The following is a 16,132-nucleotide window of genomic DNA, read 5'->3' as shown; positions in this document are numbered from 1 at the left end:
GAACACGTTATGGCTTTTTTTTATGTTTTATACCAGTGTGTGTGTGTTGTGTGTGTGTGTGTGTGTGTGTTTGTGTGTGTGTGTGTGTGTGTGTGTTTGCTCAGAAATGTGAAATATATTGCCGTCTGTGCCAAAATAAAAGCACACAAGCCCCATTTAATGCAGTTTAATAAAGTGTCTGAAAAGTTCCAGAAACTATACTCAACTCACTGATTGTTGGGTTTTGATATGAGCTTCAATCACTTCAGTAAAATATAATGAAATGTCATTGACTATTAGGTCACATTAGATATTAAGGTTTAATTAATTATAAGATTTCATTTCGAAATACTCATTTAAACTGAAGCAGGTTTTGAGTAAAGGCCGGTTGCTTTGCAGCTCCGTGGAATTTGAGGTAAAGTATGAAAAATAACTTTATCTGCACTGATTATCAATAATGTACTTTTTCTTAATCTGGGGAAAACAATTGCAGTTAAATGCAATATTTGTTTTTATTTATATTCACTATTTTGGATTTTCTTTTCTTTTTTTTAAATGCTTATTTTAACTTTTCCCTGGTTTAATTTATTGCAATGTTGTAAATTAATGTTTTAAAAATAAGTTTGCTCCAGTTTCATCTCAGGACTTTTCTCTTTGAGTTACAGAGGCTATAAAGTTTTACAGCTTCCGGTTTTTCTTGATGTTCACAGACCGAAAAAAATCCACTTAACAATACATGATGTTCAAATAATGAAAAAAATGTTTTTTTAAAACTGCAAAGCCAGATTCTTATTTTTATTCTTACACATGAATTTATGTTATTGAAAATAAGCAGAAAGGCCACAAAAACACTCAGATGTCTAATGAAGCTTCCACAGTTTATAAAACTTCAAATTGATCGAATGATTTGAATCAAGACACTGAATTAAATATATTGACTGAGCAGTGAAGATTTTTTTTTTTTTTTTTTTTAATATTTGTACGATTTCCATGATTGAAATATCACAACAGCTTCATGGCTGAAGGTCAAAAGGCCCAGAGAGAGAAATTAAAGGTTTTAGGAAGAATTATCATCTCAGAGAAACATTGAATGGAAAATATCCTCGTGTTGTTGGTTGTATTTCATTTCATTCCTTTTTATTTTTTGTTTCAAATCCACATATATACATATTGAAGAAATTACTGTTTGGGGTTATCGTGTCTTGGAAAAAAAGAAAATCAAAGTGCAGAGGGAGTGAGTTGTATTTAAGGAATTTATGGTTTTATTGCGTCTATAAATGTCGGAACTCTCCCGCTGAAAAGGATCATTTCACACAAAGCAGATCGGAAATACACGTTCAGAGAAAAAACACATCCAGGAGAAAGAAGTTTTACAGGATTAATTTCCTTAAATTGCTTGAAGATTAAAGTTGAATTTTGTCCTGATAATCTAAACAGAAAGGTTTGATGTTTTAAAGTATAGATTCTCCCTCAGGCCTCAGTGATTAATAATCCAACGATCTGAAGGAATTCGTTGATCATCAGGGATCAGAACTGAATTCAATGCGGAAATGTTTGATTTTTTGATATTTGAATATTTGGTTTCATATCATTCGAGCACAAAAAGAAAATGTGAGGATTTCAGATTATTTCCGTGCGTATTGAATTGAAGATGAAACTGGAGGTTTGGGATCGAGGAGGATTATGGATGAAATCTTGAATTGCTCGACGTCTGGAGGATGTTATGTTCAGATTAGAGAAACGATACGAAGACGCACAGACCTTGTTCATCCACCTTCGAACCAGGAGGCTGCAGCAGAACCATGTAGAACCAGGAGAACCAGGAGAACCAGTAGAACCAGCAGAACTCCCCCAGTCCTCCCACATCCTCCCAGCAGCAGGAACCGTTCAGGCCTCTGGAGGAAATCAAGATGGCGAAGGAGGAAGAATGTCCCGAGAACAAAAACCAGCCGCTGTTTATGAAAATTTACAACTTTGCCTTTGGAAGTTTACGACTCTTGCGGCTCCCTGATTGGCTGCTGGCGGTCATGTGACCAGCAGCAATGGGAACTTATTTCCCATGAGGTCCCATCGCAGCTGCTGTTTCCCAGCGCTCATCCACTTAACACTGCTAACGGAACCTTTTCTGGATGATTGTGATGATTGTGGCTGCTGCGTGAAAAGGTGCGTAACGCTCCATGATGGAGGCTGAGAGATGCGCTTTGTGTAGCTGTGTGTGTGTGTCTATGTGTGTGTGTGTGCGTGGAAATGAGGCAGCATCACGCTCCTGGACGGTGATGGGATTAATGGATGGATTCACCTGAGGGAGGTGGTGGACGTGCGGAGGAGAGGAGGCCGGGTGGAGGCTGCAGGAGGCCGGGTGGAGGCGGGTGGAGCTCGGGTGGAGTGGCAGCCTCACGCCGGCCATGATGGATCATCAACCAAAGGTAAGAGCACCGTGTTGTGAGGCGCCGGAGACGAGCCGAGCTCCGGCCGAAGTGTCACTGAGGCTCTGGGGCGGATTTCTGTCTGGAAACGAAAAACCTGGAGAGCAAGACCTGATCCAGAACGATCCAGAAACCTGCGTGGGGTCCTCTGGGCTGCGTTGGAGCGAGCGATTCACAACCAGCTGCTGCTCAGTCTGCGTAGAACCAGCTGCAGCGACCTGGAACCAGTGGGAACAGACAGATGTTGTGAACAGACAGATGTTGTGGGTCTGAGGCCTGATGTGGATCCAGTGGATGTGATGGTTTCTGGTTTCCAGGCCTGATGATGATGGTGGTGCTGGTGGTGCTGGTGGTGCTGGTGGAGGCCTAACACACCTGAGACACAGCTTATTACACATTAATTAAACATCATCCACATTTTAAACTCTTCAAACCATCTGATGTTATTTTACATTATCTAATTTGGTCAGTTTTATTCTGAAAAGCCATGTCAGGAGTCTTTTATGTTGAAAGCGAGGCGATGTTTCCTCATCGAGCTTTTCCTCCTTTATTTTATTTCCCAGTTTTTATATTATTATTATTATTGAACAAAATGTTGCTCTAATTTCTGACCTTGGATTTAATAATAATATGAAAAGGGCAATAATCTTAATATTCAAGGTTCATCAGGATTTATGCTGCTTGTCTTTGTCTCATTTGACTCATCATGTGAAATATGTTCTTAATAATAATAAAATAGCATTATTATTATTATAATGTTCATAATTCTATCATGTTTGTTTCAGTTGTGTTGTTCAGCATCTGACCCTCATGAGGCTGCGGCCTGGTTCAGAGGCGGAGCCGCTTTTATTCCTTCGAGACCAAATAATCAGGATTTTACAGTTTTTAAAATGTTTTCTGAAGCGAAATCATTTGAAATAAAACACAGCTTTACTCGGAAAACAATTTTATCAAATGTGAAATAAGGATTATTCATTTTTCTTGACCTGATGCCAAACAAATATTTATTTTTCTGTCTTATTCAATCGAAAAAACTGCATCAAATTAAAGATTTTAACCAATACTGCGTTTTATTTCGTTATCATAAATTCAGTTTCATTGGATAATGTAACTTTTCCATTGAGGAAATGTATTTAAATAGATAATAAACAAAATCTACATGGAATAATAAAGATCTGAAATAGAAATCACGAAGCAAATGTCTTTGTTGTTGTTCACGAAAATCTTGAAAATGCGAAAATAAACTCCAAAGAAAGTGGCTTTGAATTCACAAATTAATACTTATGACCATAATAATATTAATTACACCTCATAATTATATTCACTGAATCATTAAATTAACTGATACTGAGACTCACATCAGATATTTGTACTTACACAGGTTTTTGAGTTTAGTGTCCACTTGATCACGATGGATGATGATGGTAACGATGATGGTGAGTGTGTGTGAGTGTGTGTGTGTGAGTCAGTGTGTGTGTGTGTGTGTGTGTGTGTGTGTGTGTGTGTGTGTGTGTGTGTGTGTGTGTGTGTGTGTGTGTGTGTGTGTGTGTGTGTGTGTGTGTGTGTGTGATCCCTCCTGCTCTCCACACGGTGCTGAACCAGGACGAGCTCGCACCTTCAAAGACAGTGAAACATCAAGATTATTGATAAACACTTGGTGTGAGGGTTTGTTGTGGCATTAAAAACACGGTGTGTGTTGTTGTTGTGTGTCGGTGACAGTGTGTTGTTTTTAAAAAATGAGCAAGTGAAGGTTTGAGGCAGAGATGGAAACACAGAGAGGAGCCGGTTCTCCTGTATTCTGTGCGTAAAGGGAAATAATGCGCAAAGTGTTTGGGGTCATTGCGATGATTTTTCTTATTATTTTTGCATGTGTGTGTGTTAGTTAACGTGTGAGAGTGTGTGTGTGTGTGTGAGAGAGAGAGAGGGAGTGAGGGGAGAGAGATAGAGAGAGAGAGAGGGAGGGATCATTTGCGGAACCACAGCTTGTTTACGTCTCCTTCTGTTTCACTGTTGCGCACATCCCGTGTTATTTCACGCACAGTTCACTTTGTGCATTGTGTTGTTTTGCTGCTTCTTGTGTATTTGCGTGAAAGACCCTCAGACCCCTCGACTCACCGGGGACCCCTGCGCGCAACAAGAGCCCCCCCACCCCCAGGGGCGCACTGGAGCACGGTGATTGGCCAGAGGTGGATCAGCTGGTGCACGTCCCCTCCGTGTTCACTGGCACCTCACCACCCCCCCCACCACCACCCCCCACCTCCTCCTTCCTCTCAGCAAAAAACAAATCTCCGATAAAGTAATGGCAAAACCACTTGGACTATAAAAGACAACAAATCATATTCCTCCGGAGTATACACACACACCCCGTGGTCCACCCAATGAGTTCCTATTTCGTCAACTCAACTTTTCCCGTGTCTCTACCGGGAGGACAGGACTCTCTCCTGGGTCAGATCCCGCTCTACTCCTCGGGATACACGGACCCGCTCCGGCACTACTCCACCGCAGCGGCCACGTATGGAGCCGCCGCCGGCATGCAGGACAAGGTCTACCCGGCGTCCTACTACCAGCAGCCGGGCTCCACCTCCACCATCTACGGCCGGACCGGGGGGGTTGGTGGGACCGCCTGCGACTACAACCCGGTGGGCACCTTCTACAAGGACGCGGAGGGGTCGTGCACCTTCTCCTCCAGCCGCGAGGACCCGTCTCTGTTCGTGTCCTCGCAGGAGCTGCAGCAGCGCAAAGCCGAGGAGACGAGCCTCGGCCTGGAGGACAAGTCCGCGTCGCTCATCTACCCGTGGATGCAGAGGATGAACGCCTGCTCCGCCGGTGAGTGCCAAGCGTTTCCCCGGGCTGCTGCCCCGGTGCAGGAGGTGCAGGAGGTGCAGGAGGTGCGTGGAGGTGCAGGAGGTGCGTGGAGCTGCAGGAGGTGCAGGAGGTGCGTGGAGCTGCATGTCAGCAGCCAACACGCACCCACATTTTGGTTTAACATCTCCAAACAACGCATGGAGAGATTCGATGATCACAGAGTTTGTAATTCCACGGATCTCTCCTGCACCTTCAGGGCTTTGACGACTACATCATCACACGCACACACACACACACGCACACACACGCACACACACACACCGGGCCTGCATCACCCGAGCTCCAAACTTTCATGGCACACATCCGCAGACTTGGGCCCTTTTTTTTTCCAGAAATTACGCAAAAAAACACAACTTTCTGGAGACATTAAATGTGTCCAAAACAATAAAACCACACAGTGTTACCTTCTCTGTGAATAACAACACAACACAAGATGTTGTGTAGTGGAACAAAGTTTCACTCTTTCGTGTCACAGAACAATAAACAGAGAGAATTCAGCTCTATGCCACTTTACGCACCATAATTCTCCTTATGGACACGAATGGCATCTGTTAGAGGGTTTTTAAATATAAGTGAAAAGATTATTAGGCGTTACGAGCACAATAAAGTCATGATTGAAGAATATAGTCGTATAACAGAATATGTATTTAAATAAAATCAATATTAGATACTGAGGCCCATCCTCAGACACATGCGTATCTATCTATAAGAGGCTTTTATAGGAATATAATACAAGTATTTTAAATATATAGCGTTTAGAAGAAAGAACAGTTAACACAAATATCCTAATTAATGCACATTAAAATATTATATTTGCATAAGTCTGTGGTTTAGAGCTGCAATACACTAAATTTCCACTTTATTGTATTTTTTCAGAGACACCACTACAGATTTTGAGTGCAGTTTCAGGTACATTCTCCTCCCACACTTTGGACTTTCACTGGAGCCATGCAGCTTCTGAATGATTAACCCATGAATCCACCTTGTCGTTCCAGGCCCGTTCGGCAGCAGCGGCCGCCGGGGCCGGCAGACCTACACCCGCTACCAGACCCTGGAGCTGGAGAAGGAGTTCCACTTCAACCGCTACCTGACCCGCAGGCGCCGGATAGAGATCTCCCACGCCCTGTGTCTGACGGAGAGACAGATCAAAATCTGGTTCCAGAACCGCAGGATGAAGTGGAAAAAGGAGAACAAGCTCATGAACCCCTCGAAGACGCCGGAGGAGGAGGAGGAGGAGCAGGCGGAGAAGAAGAGCTGAAGGGACATACTGGCGCACGGAAATACAATAAAATAACAAAAAAAATAAATGAAATGTGTGATTTCTGTGTAGATGAAGTGCTGCGAACCTCCTGTTAGAGACGTGTCGAGTGTTACTGTCCTAGGTTCCATCCGGTCCTCCTCTGTCTGTCCTTGTGCTCGTGTCTTTTTATTTAGAGGACTATGCAAAAATCCGCCAAAATGTAAATAATTTGTAGTGTTTGGTTTTTGACCACGTTGTGACCTCATGACCTCCTGAGTTCGGTTGTGTTGTTCTGATTTGCTCCTTCACTGTGCATCTTGTGCTGTAGTTGTTCTCTATGCTAGTCTCGTTGTTTACAGCTGTGCCATCATCACCCACTCACGAACTTTGTACAGACGAGAAAATGTGACATGTTATTTATTGTTGTTCACCGTGTGTTCAATGCACATCTGGATATCGTGTGCAATATTTTCTTTAGGAAATTGTACATAGAAATAAAGGCTTTTTGATGTATATTGGAAAATCTTGTGTTGTCTTTTATACTCCAGGAAAAAAAACACTTATTATATATATTATATTCTATGAATAAGAAGCTGGTTTATTATTAGGTGTCAGTGTTTTATTGTTCTGGGGGATTTTGAGACCATAAAGCTATAAATTCCCATAAACCCAGAGCAGAGATTGAATTAGATTCCCTGTTTTTGCACAGTGCGTGTGAAGGTGCACTGTTGTGTTACCTGAGCCGTTTGAGGCCTGTGCGATCCGCGTGTTACATAAATGATGGATCGAGTCCCCCGCGGCCTGGCGCTGCACTACCGGCTCCGGCCGCAAGATGGCGCTCTCTGCACGCACGACCCTCGGCGCGCAGCGGGGAGGCACCATTGACTGGAGCCTAACGACCATTATTTCGTCATCATTTGTAACCATGGAGCATGAATTACCTCTCCAAGTCATCAGAGAGGATTTACGACTGGTCAACAAAGGCACGTGATTCCGGAACGCTCTCCCATATTTGGCCGCATACCTGGCGAAGTACAGTAGGGCTTCATTGCTTATAATTCATGATTGCGTCCATAAATCGTGCAAACACACAGGATTATAGCGACAAAGATCTACAAATCGAGGCTTTAAAAATCCAAGCAAATGAGCTCTTACTTTGTGAACTCGTTCTCAGGGCGCTATCCGACCGGCTCCGACTACCAGCTGCTGAATTATGGGAGTAACGGATCCTCGGTGAGCGGATCCTTCAGAGACCCGGGCGCCATGCACTCCGGATCCTTCGGCTACAACTACAATGGCATGGACCTGACGGTGAACCGCACCGGCACCGGGGGACACTTCGGGCCCGTACGGGAGGACGCCCGGGGCTTCGGGCCGGACGCGCGCTACCGGCAGACGGCCACCTGCGCGCTGGCCTCCCCGGAGCCGGTGCCGGTGCCGTGCGCCGCGGCCACGGAGCTCAAGAGCCCCTCGCCGCCCTGCGACCCCCGGGGGTCGAGCTCGGGCGGCGGCGGCGGCGGCAACAACCAAGCCAACAACAACAATCACTTCCCGGAGCTGGAGGACCCGAGCGTGGCGTCGGAGACCGAGGAGGGCGCGCACAGCTCCGGCGGAGGCTCCGGTGGCTCCGGTGGCTCCGGTGGATCCGGTGGATCCGGTGTGGCACCGCGGGCGCAGCAGCACCAGGAGCCCAACGCCACCTCCTCCACCCCCACAGCGAACGACTGCCAAACGCCACAAATATTCCCCTGGATGCGGAAACTGCACATAAGCCATGGTAGATTCCCTCCGAATGTTCGAGTTGTGCCGGGTGTCACGCTGATGAATCTGTGCGGTGTTGCATGAGTGCGCAGCGGTGCTAGTGTGGTTGTGTGGCTGGTGGTTGTGTGAGTCTTTGTGGGTCTTTGTGGGTCTTTGCGGGCTCTCGGTGGCTCCGGGGGAACCGCGCAGGGAAACGTGCATCTGGGCCTTTTCTCTCAAATTGTGCGTAAAATGCGCAAAAGGGCCTGATGGCGAAATGTGGAGATGATAATGATAATGATAATAATAATAATAATAAGTGGACAGTAAACACCCGTGGCGTGTGTGTGTGTTGTGATGTGTTGGTTGCATGCTCCTCCACCTCCTCTGCACCACCATCATCCCATAGTGACCCCTCTATGTGCCACTCCAGCCAAAAGACCCCAAACTATTATAATATCGGCTTGTGCGTGCGTCTGCGTGTGTGTCTGTGTGTGTGTGTGTGTGTGTGTGTTGTGAGGTGCAGTTGCTAATTGGTTTTCTGTAAAAATTGTAGATATGACTGGACCTGACGGGAAAAGGGCCCGAACCGCGTACACCCGGTACCAGACGCTGGAGCTGGAGAAAGAGTTTCACTTCAACCGGTACCTCACTCGCCGGCGGAGGATAGAGATCGCACACGCGCTGTGTCTCTCCGAAAGACAAATCAAAATCTGGTTTCAGAACCGGAGGATGAAGTGGAAGAAGGACAATAAGCTGAAGAGCATGAGCCTGGTGACGGGAGGCAGCGCCTTCCACAACTGAAGAACTTTTTTTGGGGGGGTTGGGACCGGGGGGAAAAGTGTTAAAAAATGACACAAAAAAAAATCATAATGAGAATTAAAATTACAAAATAAAACATACACAAAAAAAAGAAAAGAGAAACCAAGAAAAAAGAAATCCATGAGTACTGTAAAGCTTTTGAAAGCGCAGCACCTTCCAGCATGTTATTGTGATAGAAGAAGAGGAAGAAGGTGAAGAAGAAGAAGAAGAAGAAGAAGAAGTATTCCGTGGTGTTAAAATGCCATTTTTTTCAGTTGACTGTCGTGTTATGATTAGCTTAGATATGAAAGAAGATGTAAATATTACTGGGGGTATTTCTTGTCCATGCTCTTTGCTCTCTCTGTCTCTTGAAGCTGTTTAAACTCCAGCTCTTTATTGTGACTTGTTGACGGTCTAACAGGAGTGAAATTCACTGTACAGTTAAAAAAAATAACAAAATACGAGTAAAAAAAAAATAAGGAGGAAAAAGGAAAAAGTTTCCCCAAAACCATATGCTGCTCTTCATTGAATGTAATGTGACCGGAGGCCATTCAACGCGCTTTAGTGTAACTTTTACTGCTCCTTTCGATGCTTAGCGTCCATAAACCTCCATGAACAAGCCGATGTGTAGCTCTAGGACCTTTCGTGCATCTGTTATTATTGTTTAGAGCTAATTATGAGCAATGCAAATGTACCCGAGCTGTCAAATGTGATGAATTTTTAGTGCAAAGGGTTCTTCTGTGGCGGTGGTGTGAGCTGTTTCCTTCCTTTTTGCTGGTGTTTCCTCGCCAGTGAGCTTTTTGTATTTGTGAGTGAACTCATAGCGCTTGAAAAAAAAATAAAAGTTTCCCTCCATCGCGTTGGACGTGTCTCGACTGTGTTGTGGGTCCAAATCCGAGGGAAACACACACAACACACAATAGGCGTGTTTCTGAGCGAGCTGCTATGCGTAAAGTTGGATTTAACCTCGTTAATTATTAACCTTAAAAAACAACACATGGAAAAACGGGTTTCACGCACCAGAGCTGAAAACTTTTATATGGATTAAATAAACAAACTTACCTTGTGTGACCTCCTCGCAGCGAGACGCGTGTTTGGCACCAGAGAATATTGGTGGTAAAATCTCACCCCCCACCCCAGAGAAATAGAGTTTAGCTTTGGCTCACAGGTATATACAGGCCGAGCTGAAGTTGGTAAAAATCCCTCCTTACCAAAGATTGTATAGACCTATATTACTTACAGACTGTGAAAAAGTCACGTGAGGTCCATAAAGTTGGTTTTATGGTTTTGGGGAGTAGACAATGTACTATATAATTCACAACCTTGAATGAAAGTGACGGCTTAACTGCTGGATGGGAACTGGGAAGGCTGGACTGGGGAAGGAAGTGGTGACCAGTCCGATTCACTTCGTTTAGGCTGAACCTTAAAAACATAACTGGTCCCTTTGGAGAAATAAAAATACAATTTAAAAAAAAGGGGCTGCTTACATTTATATTTTAAAATATCTACTAAAATTATTCTTGGAGCAAATTGAACTTTATCTGTTTTCACTCCTGCAATTTGGAAACCAAACAGATTTATTCCACATTTTTTAACCTGCAGGAAGGAAAAACTTCCATATTTGACAATTTCTTTGTTTTCTATTATTTCAAGTTTTTTAAGTTTCTATTCTAGTTCATCAGCTGGAAACATTGAGGAGTTTAAATATTATAAAGAATCACAACAAACGGCTTTGATTTCCCCCCAAAATAAAGTGTGTTAGTGTGTAAGTGTGTTAGTGTGTTAGGACTCGAACTTGACTCGGTCAGTGATTTATTCTCTGTGTCGAGTCACCGAGCGGCCAAAGGTGAAGTGTCGGGCAGCAGCGAGCTGGACTCCGGCTCCACACACTCACACAGACTCACACAGACACACACAGACACACACAGACACACACAGACACACACAGACACACACAGACTCACACAGACACACACAGATACACACCAGTCTCTGCAGCAGCGTCTCATCACACACCAGCATTTTATCTGCAGGAATCTAAAGGCTGATATCATCCCCCCCCCCTTTCAAATCCCAGGTTCTTCACCAAATAGAAAAAGTTAGAAAGCAGCGTTCGGGTTAAATGTGTCCCAGACATTTCCCACATATTCATAACTATTAAGTGGCAATTTAAGCGGCGTAATGAGTATTGCATATTGATAGAGGTAATCTGTGCCCGGATCTCATGCATAATTCATGTCTGCGGGGATCATCTGCGGGTCAGGAGACGACGTTAGACCGCAGATGCGTGAGGAGGAAGCTGCTGCCAGACTCTGCACCGTCACTACACAAAACACACACACACACACAAACACAAACACACACACACACACACTGCGGGTCGTGCACACGGGAATTTACATTTTTAAAATCTGTAAAATGTTTTTAAATTCGAAGGTTTGTGTGTTTTTTATTCCAGGGATGAAACGCGTGTGTAGAAAGAGCAGAATGTGGATCCAGTTATTTTAATGCTGCTCTGCTTCTGACTACAATATTAATTCCAGTAAAATCCTGAGTTCATTGTAAAGTGCAGCAAGAATTACAACAAATAGAAATTAATACAATTAAAAAACCCTCCTTCAAAAAGCACCATTTAGACTTGAAATGCTTTAAATTGTAAGAATGGAATAAATTCAAACTGATGCAGCTTCACTTCCAGCTCAGTTAATACAAATAATAATAAATTATTAGATCATCCCTTAAATAAGAAGAATAAGAAAAAAGTATTTATTTCGGTCTTAAATTAAAATCTTTATTATTTCCAAGCCCCCACCTCTTACATTGGATTTAATGTGATCAACATGACCGCGGTGATGGAACAGAAATGTCCTCTTGTCTCACGCTGATCTGGGGTCAGCGGCTCGGTGTCACGGTGGAGAACAAACATCTGGAATCTGCGTGAGACTGCATCGCCGCTGGCTGTGCTGCAGCTGCCCCTCCAGCAGAGGGCGCCTCAGACCGGTCCGGCCGAGTGATGGATGGCTTCTCTGGGGTCGGGCACGTCTCGTCGGGAGCGCGCATGGCTGCAGAGAAAGAGCCCGGGAACAAACATGGTGTCACTGAGATCAGCTTCATCAGTTCATCACCTCTGCAGGAGCCTGTGGAGGAATCCTTCAGGGTCTGAGGGTCTGGGTCCAGGGTCCAGGGTCCAGGGTCCAGGGTCCAGGGTCCAGGGTCCAGGGTCCAGGGTGCAGGGTCCAGGGTCCAGGGTCCAGGGTCCAGGGTCCAGGGTCCAGGGTTCAGGGTTCAGGGTCCAGGGTCCAGGGTCCAGGGTCCAGGGTCCAGGGTCCAGGGTCCAGAGTCCAGGGTCCAGGGTCCAGGGTCCAGGGTCCAGGGTCTAGGGTCCAGGGTCCAGGGTCCAGGGTCTAGGGTCCAGGTTCAGACTCATTCACCTGATAATCTGTTAATTTTATTATTCTTGGGTCCAAATCCTGAGCTCCAGTGCATTTTGAGCTACTTGTAATTGGTTATTTCTATTTTATTCTACTTTACACATCGACTCCAGCATATTTCAAAAGGAAATAACCAGTTAATTTATCTTTACAGTTACTTTTAATCTAAATTTTTCTCATTAACACGTGTTATTTCTCAACCTTTTCACCTTTGACCCTTCATACAAACACTTGGCTCCATTGAAAAAAACATTTATCCTCTAAACTGCAGATTTTCCTTTAAATGAGTGTGTGATGTAAAAACCATCCCATATTTTCCTCTGTGAATAAAAATTAAAAATAGGAGATAACAGAAAACGTTTCATCCGGATGAGTTTTCACTTCTTTCCTCTGAGATTGATCTTTCGACCTTTCAACAGGAACACGACCCCTCGGGTGGAAAAACCACAGCACTGAACCAAACTGTGTGTGAACCAGTTAAACACAAGAAAAGATATTATTAGTATTAAATAATTAAATATCAGTACCAGTGGATAAGTGTAGTTTTACTTTTCAAACCTAACAGACAATTTTTTACGTTGTAGTATTGTTAAGTACAGAATCCGAGTATTTCTTCCACAGCGAGTCTGAAGGAGGTGAAACTGAGGTTAAATGAAAAACAAAATAATTTAAAATCAAAAGGTGTCAATAAGCGTAAACCTTGTGTTGCATATTGAATTTACTCTCGGCGGCTTCGCTTCAATGAGCTCGTGATGTGAGTGTAAAGGGAAATGAACATGTTAACGGTTTCATACATGAACTGGAACAGAAATCAAACCCAGAACATGACGTGAAACAGCTGGAACAGAGCAGCCATATTAATATAATGTGATATTTTGCTGCTGTTTGTTATTGAGGATAAATAAATCATTAGATAAAACTGTTTAGATCCTTGTTAGTTATAAAAACAACATTATGTTGTACAGTCTGTACAGATTCCTGTGGACTGGTCTGGTTACACAATCTGAGAGGTTATTTCTTTATCACTTACTAATGTATTATCATTTTAAAGTAAACATTTGGTGAGTCAAGCCAATTGTTAATAACGTACTTACATTAATTGATACTTTTAATGGCATGTTGATGTTCATATCTACAGAATCGATATTTAAACTACTCATTAACTACTATTTTATAAGAACATTTATAATGGAAACTCTGTGATTAAACTTCTTTATAAATGACTAATTACCATTTATAACAACTTTTTATTACTTATTAATATTTGTAATGGTCTTGATGACTTTACCCCTTTATTAATGAATTATTCATAAAGACCTTAAATAACCTAATATTTATATCTACAGACTAGGTGGATTGAACCACTTTATAATTGACTTATTACAATTTATAACAACATTTAATAACTTGGTGAACTATACACCTTTATTAATTACTTGTTAACATTTATAATGACTATTAATGGGCTGTTAAAATTTTATAATTAAAGACTTAGTGGATTAAACCACGTTATTAATTACTTTTAGTGACTTATTAATATTTATAAGGGTAGACTTGGTGACTTCTTAACCATTTACAATGACTATTAATGACTTACTAACATTTACAACAGCTGACTTGATGATTACACCCCTTTATACTGGTCGAGTCAGTGGATTAAACCTTTTATTAAATCACTTATAACCTCTAATAACTTATTAACATCCAAAACAGCAGACTTGATGACTTAGTAGAAAATAAATGGTATCATCCTTTAAACTGCAAATGTAGAAATATCCTGTGTCTATTACTTCTGATGTTTAATTATGAGATGAATCATTTGGGTTCTGTCCTCCGGCCCGAGTCCGACGTCCTGTCATCTATATAAACCCTGTAGATCCGAATTTGTGTAAATGAAGCAGCAGCCACAAGTTCGTGTCTTGGGGAGAATGTAGGTGACGACACTTCTCCTGGAGGAAAACACTCATTGAGTCCAGGAAATACTGGAATATCAGAGTTTGTACTTTTTAAAGAGCAGTTCTGAAGTTCTCACTCCTAGAGCTGACCCTGAGTGTGTGTGTGTTAATGTGTGTGTGTGAGAGAGAGAGAGTGTGTGTCCTCTTTTGTTGGAGAATATGACATCTGTTAAAGACGCAGGACAGGCCCCTCAATGTGGCCTTTGTTCTCCTCCTCATTAGTCACGTCTCCTCTCCACCGAGGCCGAGGAGGAGTTTGAGTTTGCAGGGAAACGTGAGGAGGACGTCGAGAGAATCAGTCCCGAGGAGAAGATGAGACCCCGACAGGAAAGAGAGGAACAGTAAGTCTATCGAACACGTACTTTACAGCAGAGTGTGTGTGTGTTTGTGTGTTTGATGTGAGGATGTGATCATGTGGGAGGTGAGAAACCTCAAGTCCTCCCGTGTGGAAACATTTAGACTTTAAAACACTTTATAATATAACTGCACAGACTTTTAAAAATGTTTGTTAAGGTCTAAAAAGTGTCAGCAACTATGAAGCCATATTTTTGGATTTACTACAAATGTGTTTTTAAAATTATTATCCTCCCACAGGATGAGTGAGTTCACAAGTTTACAAGTAACCTGTATTATTAATGTCTCTATAAAGGGATTAATACGTCTGACTGATCTTGATTCAGATGGAAATGTAGTAATTGTTCTGTGAAGCTATTTATTTATCCTAACTCTGTATTTTCTGTTTATTAGATTTACACCTGACTCCCTGTGTTCATGTGTTTGTGCGTCTCTGTGGGGAATGAACTCGCTGCCATTGTTGATTCAAATGTCTCTATGCATCGATTCGGGGGGGGGGGCAATAAATCCCCTCGTCTGCAGACACGTGGGTCCTGCAGCTAATTGACAAGAGAGGCTGCAGAGAGCTGCATTTGTCAGCAGGCCTTGCATGGTGTGTGTGTGTGTGTGTGTGTGTGTGTGTGTGTGTGTGTGTGTGTGTGTGTGTGTGTGTGTGTGTGTGTGTGTGTGTGTGTGCTTGTGCATGTCCATCACAGATGAGACAGGCGACCACATGACAGTGGAGTGATGGGACGTATAAAGTGCAACTCAGGGATGTTGTCATATGTGAATGACAACAAACAGTTTATATTTATACTGCGTCTCCATTGACTTATCATGTCCATCTACTACCCCCCCCCCTTCCTAATATTCTCTCATACATCAGGAAACAGTTTAGACTTTTTTTAGGAACGTGCACTTAATGCTGATTTTCTTTGCATTCACACGTCACTGTTTATTGCACATTACAGCCAATCAGAGAGATTTATGGCCCATGTGCACCAAGTAGCCAGTTTATTAGGGACCCCCGTGCATCCTGCATGTACTTTTACTTCAATACAACGACTTCACTACGTCTCAGAGGCAAACTACTACTTGTTAACTCCACTACATAACCAAATAGAAGCAACATATAGATTCTGATGAGGTTTAAATGATTCATGCAGGAAATTTACGAGCTGTTAAGTGGTTAAAATTACATAAGTGCTGCACTTAAGTGATTCCTGCACATTAAATACACAATAATTAAAATACAATAATGCATTGATCTGAAGTATGTTCTGCACTTTTAAATTCTTTCACCTAAGTAAACTTTTGCACACACACACACACACACACATAACAGACACACACATCCCTGAC

At 43.0% G+C, this 16,132-nt stretch overlaps 2 protein-coding genes across 2 annotated transcripts; both read left to right on the top strand.

Moving 5' to 3' along the window:
• The first annotated feature begins 4,783 nt into the window (after positions 1–4,783).
• Positions 4,784–6,528, top strand: hoxb6b (homeobox B6b). The gene is made up of 2 exons (XM_061095557.1): positions 4,784–5,231; positions 6,266–6,528. The coding sequence occupies exons 1-2, from the start codon at positions 4,784–4,786 to the stop codon at positions 6,526–6,528; spliced, it is 711 nt and encodes a 236-aa protein (XP_060951540.1).
• A 1,125-nt stretch (positions 6,529–7,653) lies between these two features.
• hoxb5b (homeobox B5b) lies at positions 7,654–9,054 on the top strand. The gene is made up of 2 exons (XM_061095555.1): positions 7,654–8,287; positions 8,807–9,054. Exons 1-2 carry the CDS (start codon positions 7,654–7,656, stop codon positions 9,052–9,054), a joined length of 882 nt encoding a protein of 293 aa, XP_060951538.1.
• Positions 9,055–16,132: the final 7,078 nt, after the last annotated feature.

This window comes from Limanda limanda, chromosome 21 (genome assembly GCF_963576545.1).
Source record: "Limanda limanda chromosome 21, fLimLim1.1, whole genome shotgun sequence".
NCBI classification, from domain to species: domain Eukaryota; kingdom Metazoa; phylum Chordata; class Actinopteri; order Pleuronectiformes; family Pleuronectidae; genus Limanda; species Limanda limanda.
Note: the sequence above shows the minus strand (reverse complement) of the source record. Positions and strands in the feature narration are given on the sequence as shown.

What these genes read in the sequence shown, in the direction of transcription:
- hoxb6b (XM_061095557.1), top strand. Translation starts at nt 4,784, where the DNA reads ATGAGTTCCTATTTCGTCAACTCAACTTTTCCCGTGTCTCTACCGGGA. An exon ending in GATGAACGCCTGCTCCGCCG is followed by an intron (nt 5,232 to 6,265) that starts GTGAGTGCCAAG and finishes TTGTCGTTCCAG; the next exon opens with GCCCGTTCGGCAGCAGCGGC.
- hoxb5b (XM_061095555.1), top strand. Translation starts at nt 7,654, where the DNA reads ATGAGCTCTTACTTTGTGAACTCGTTCTCAGGGCGCTATCCGACCGGC. An exon ending in GAAACTGCACATAAGCCATG is followed by an intron (nt 8,288 to 8,806) that starts GTAGATTCCCTC and finishes TAAAAATTGTAG; the next exon opens with ATATGACTGGACCTGACGGG.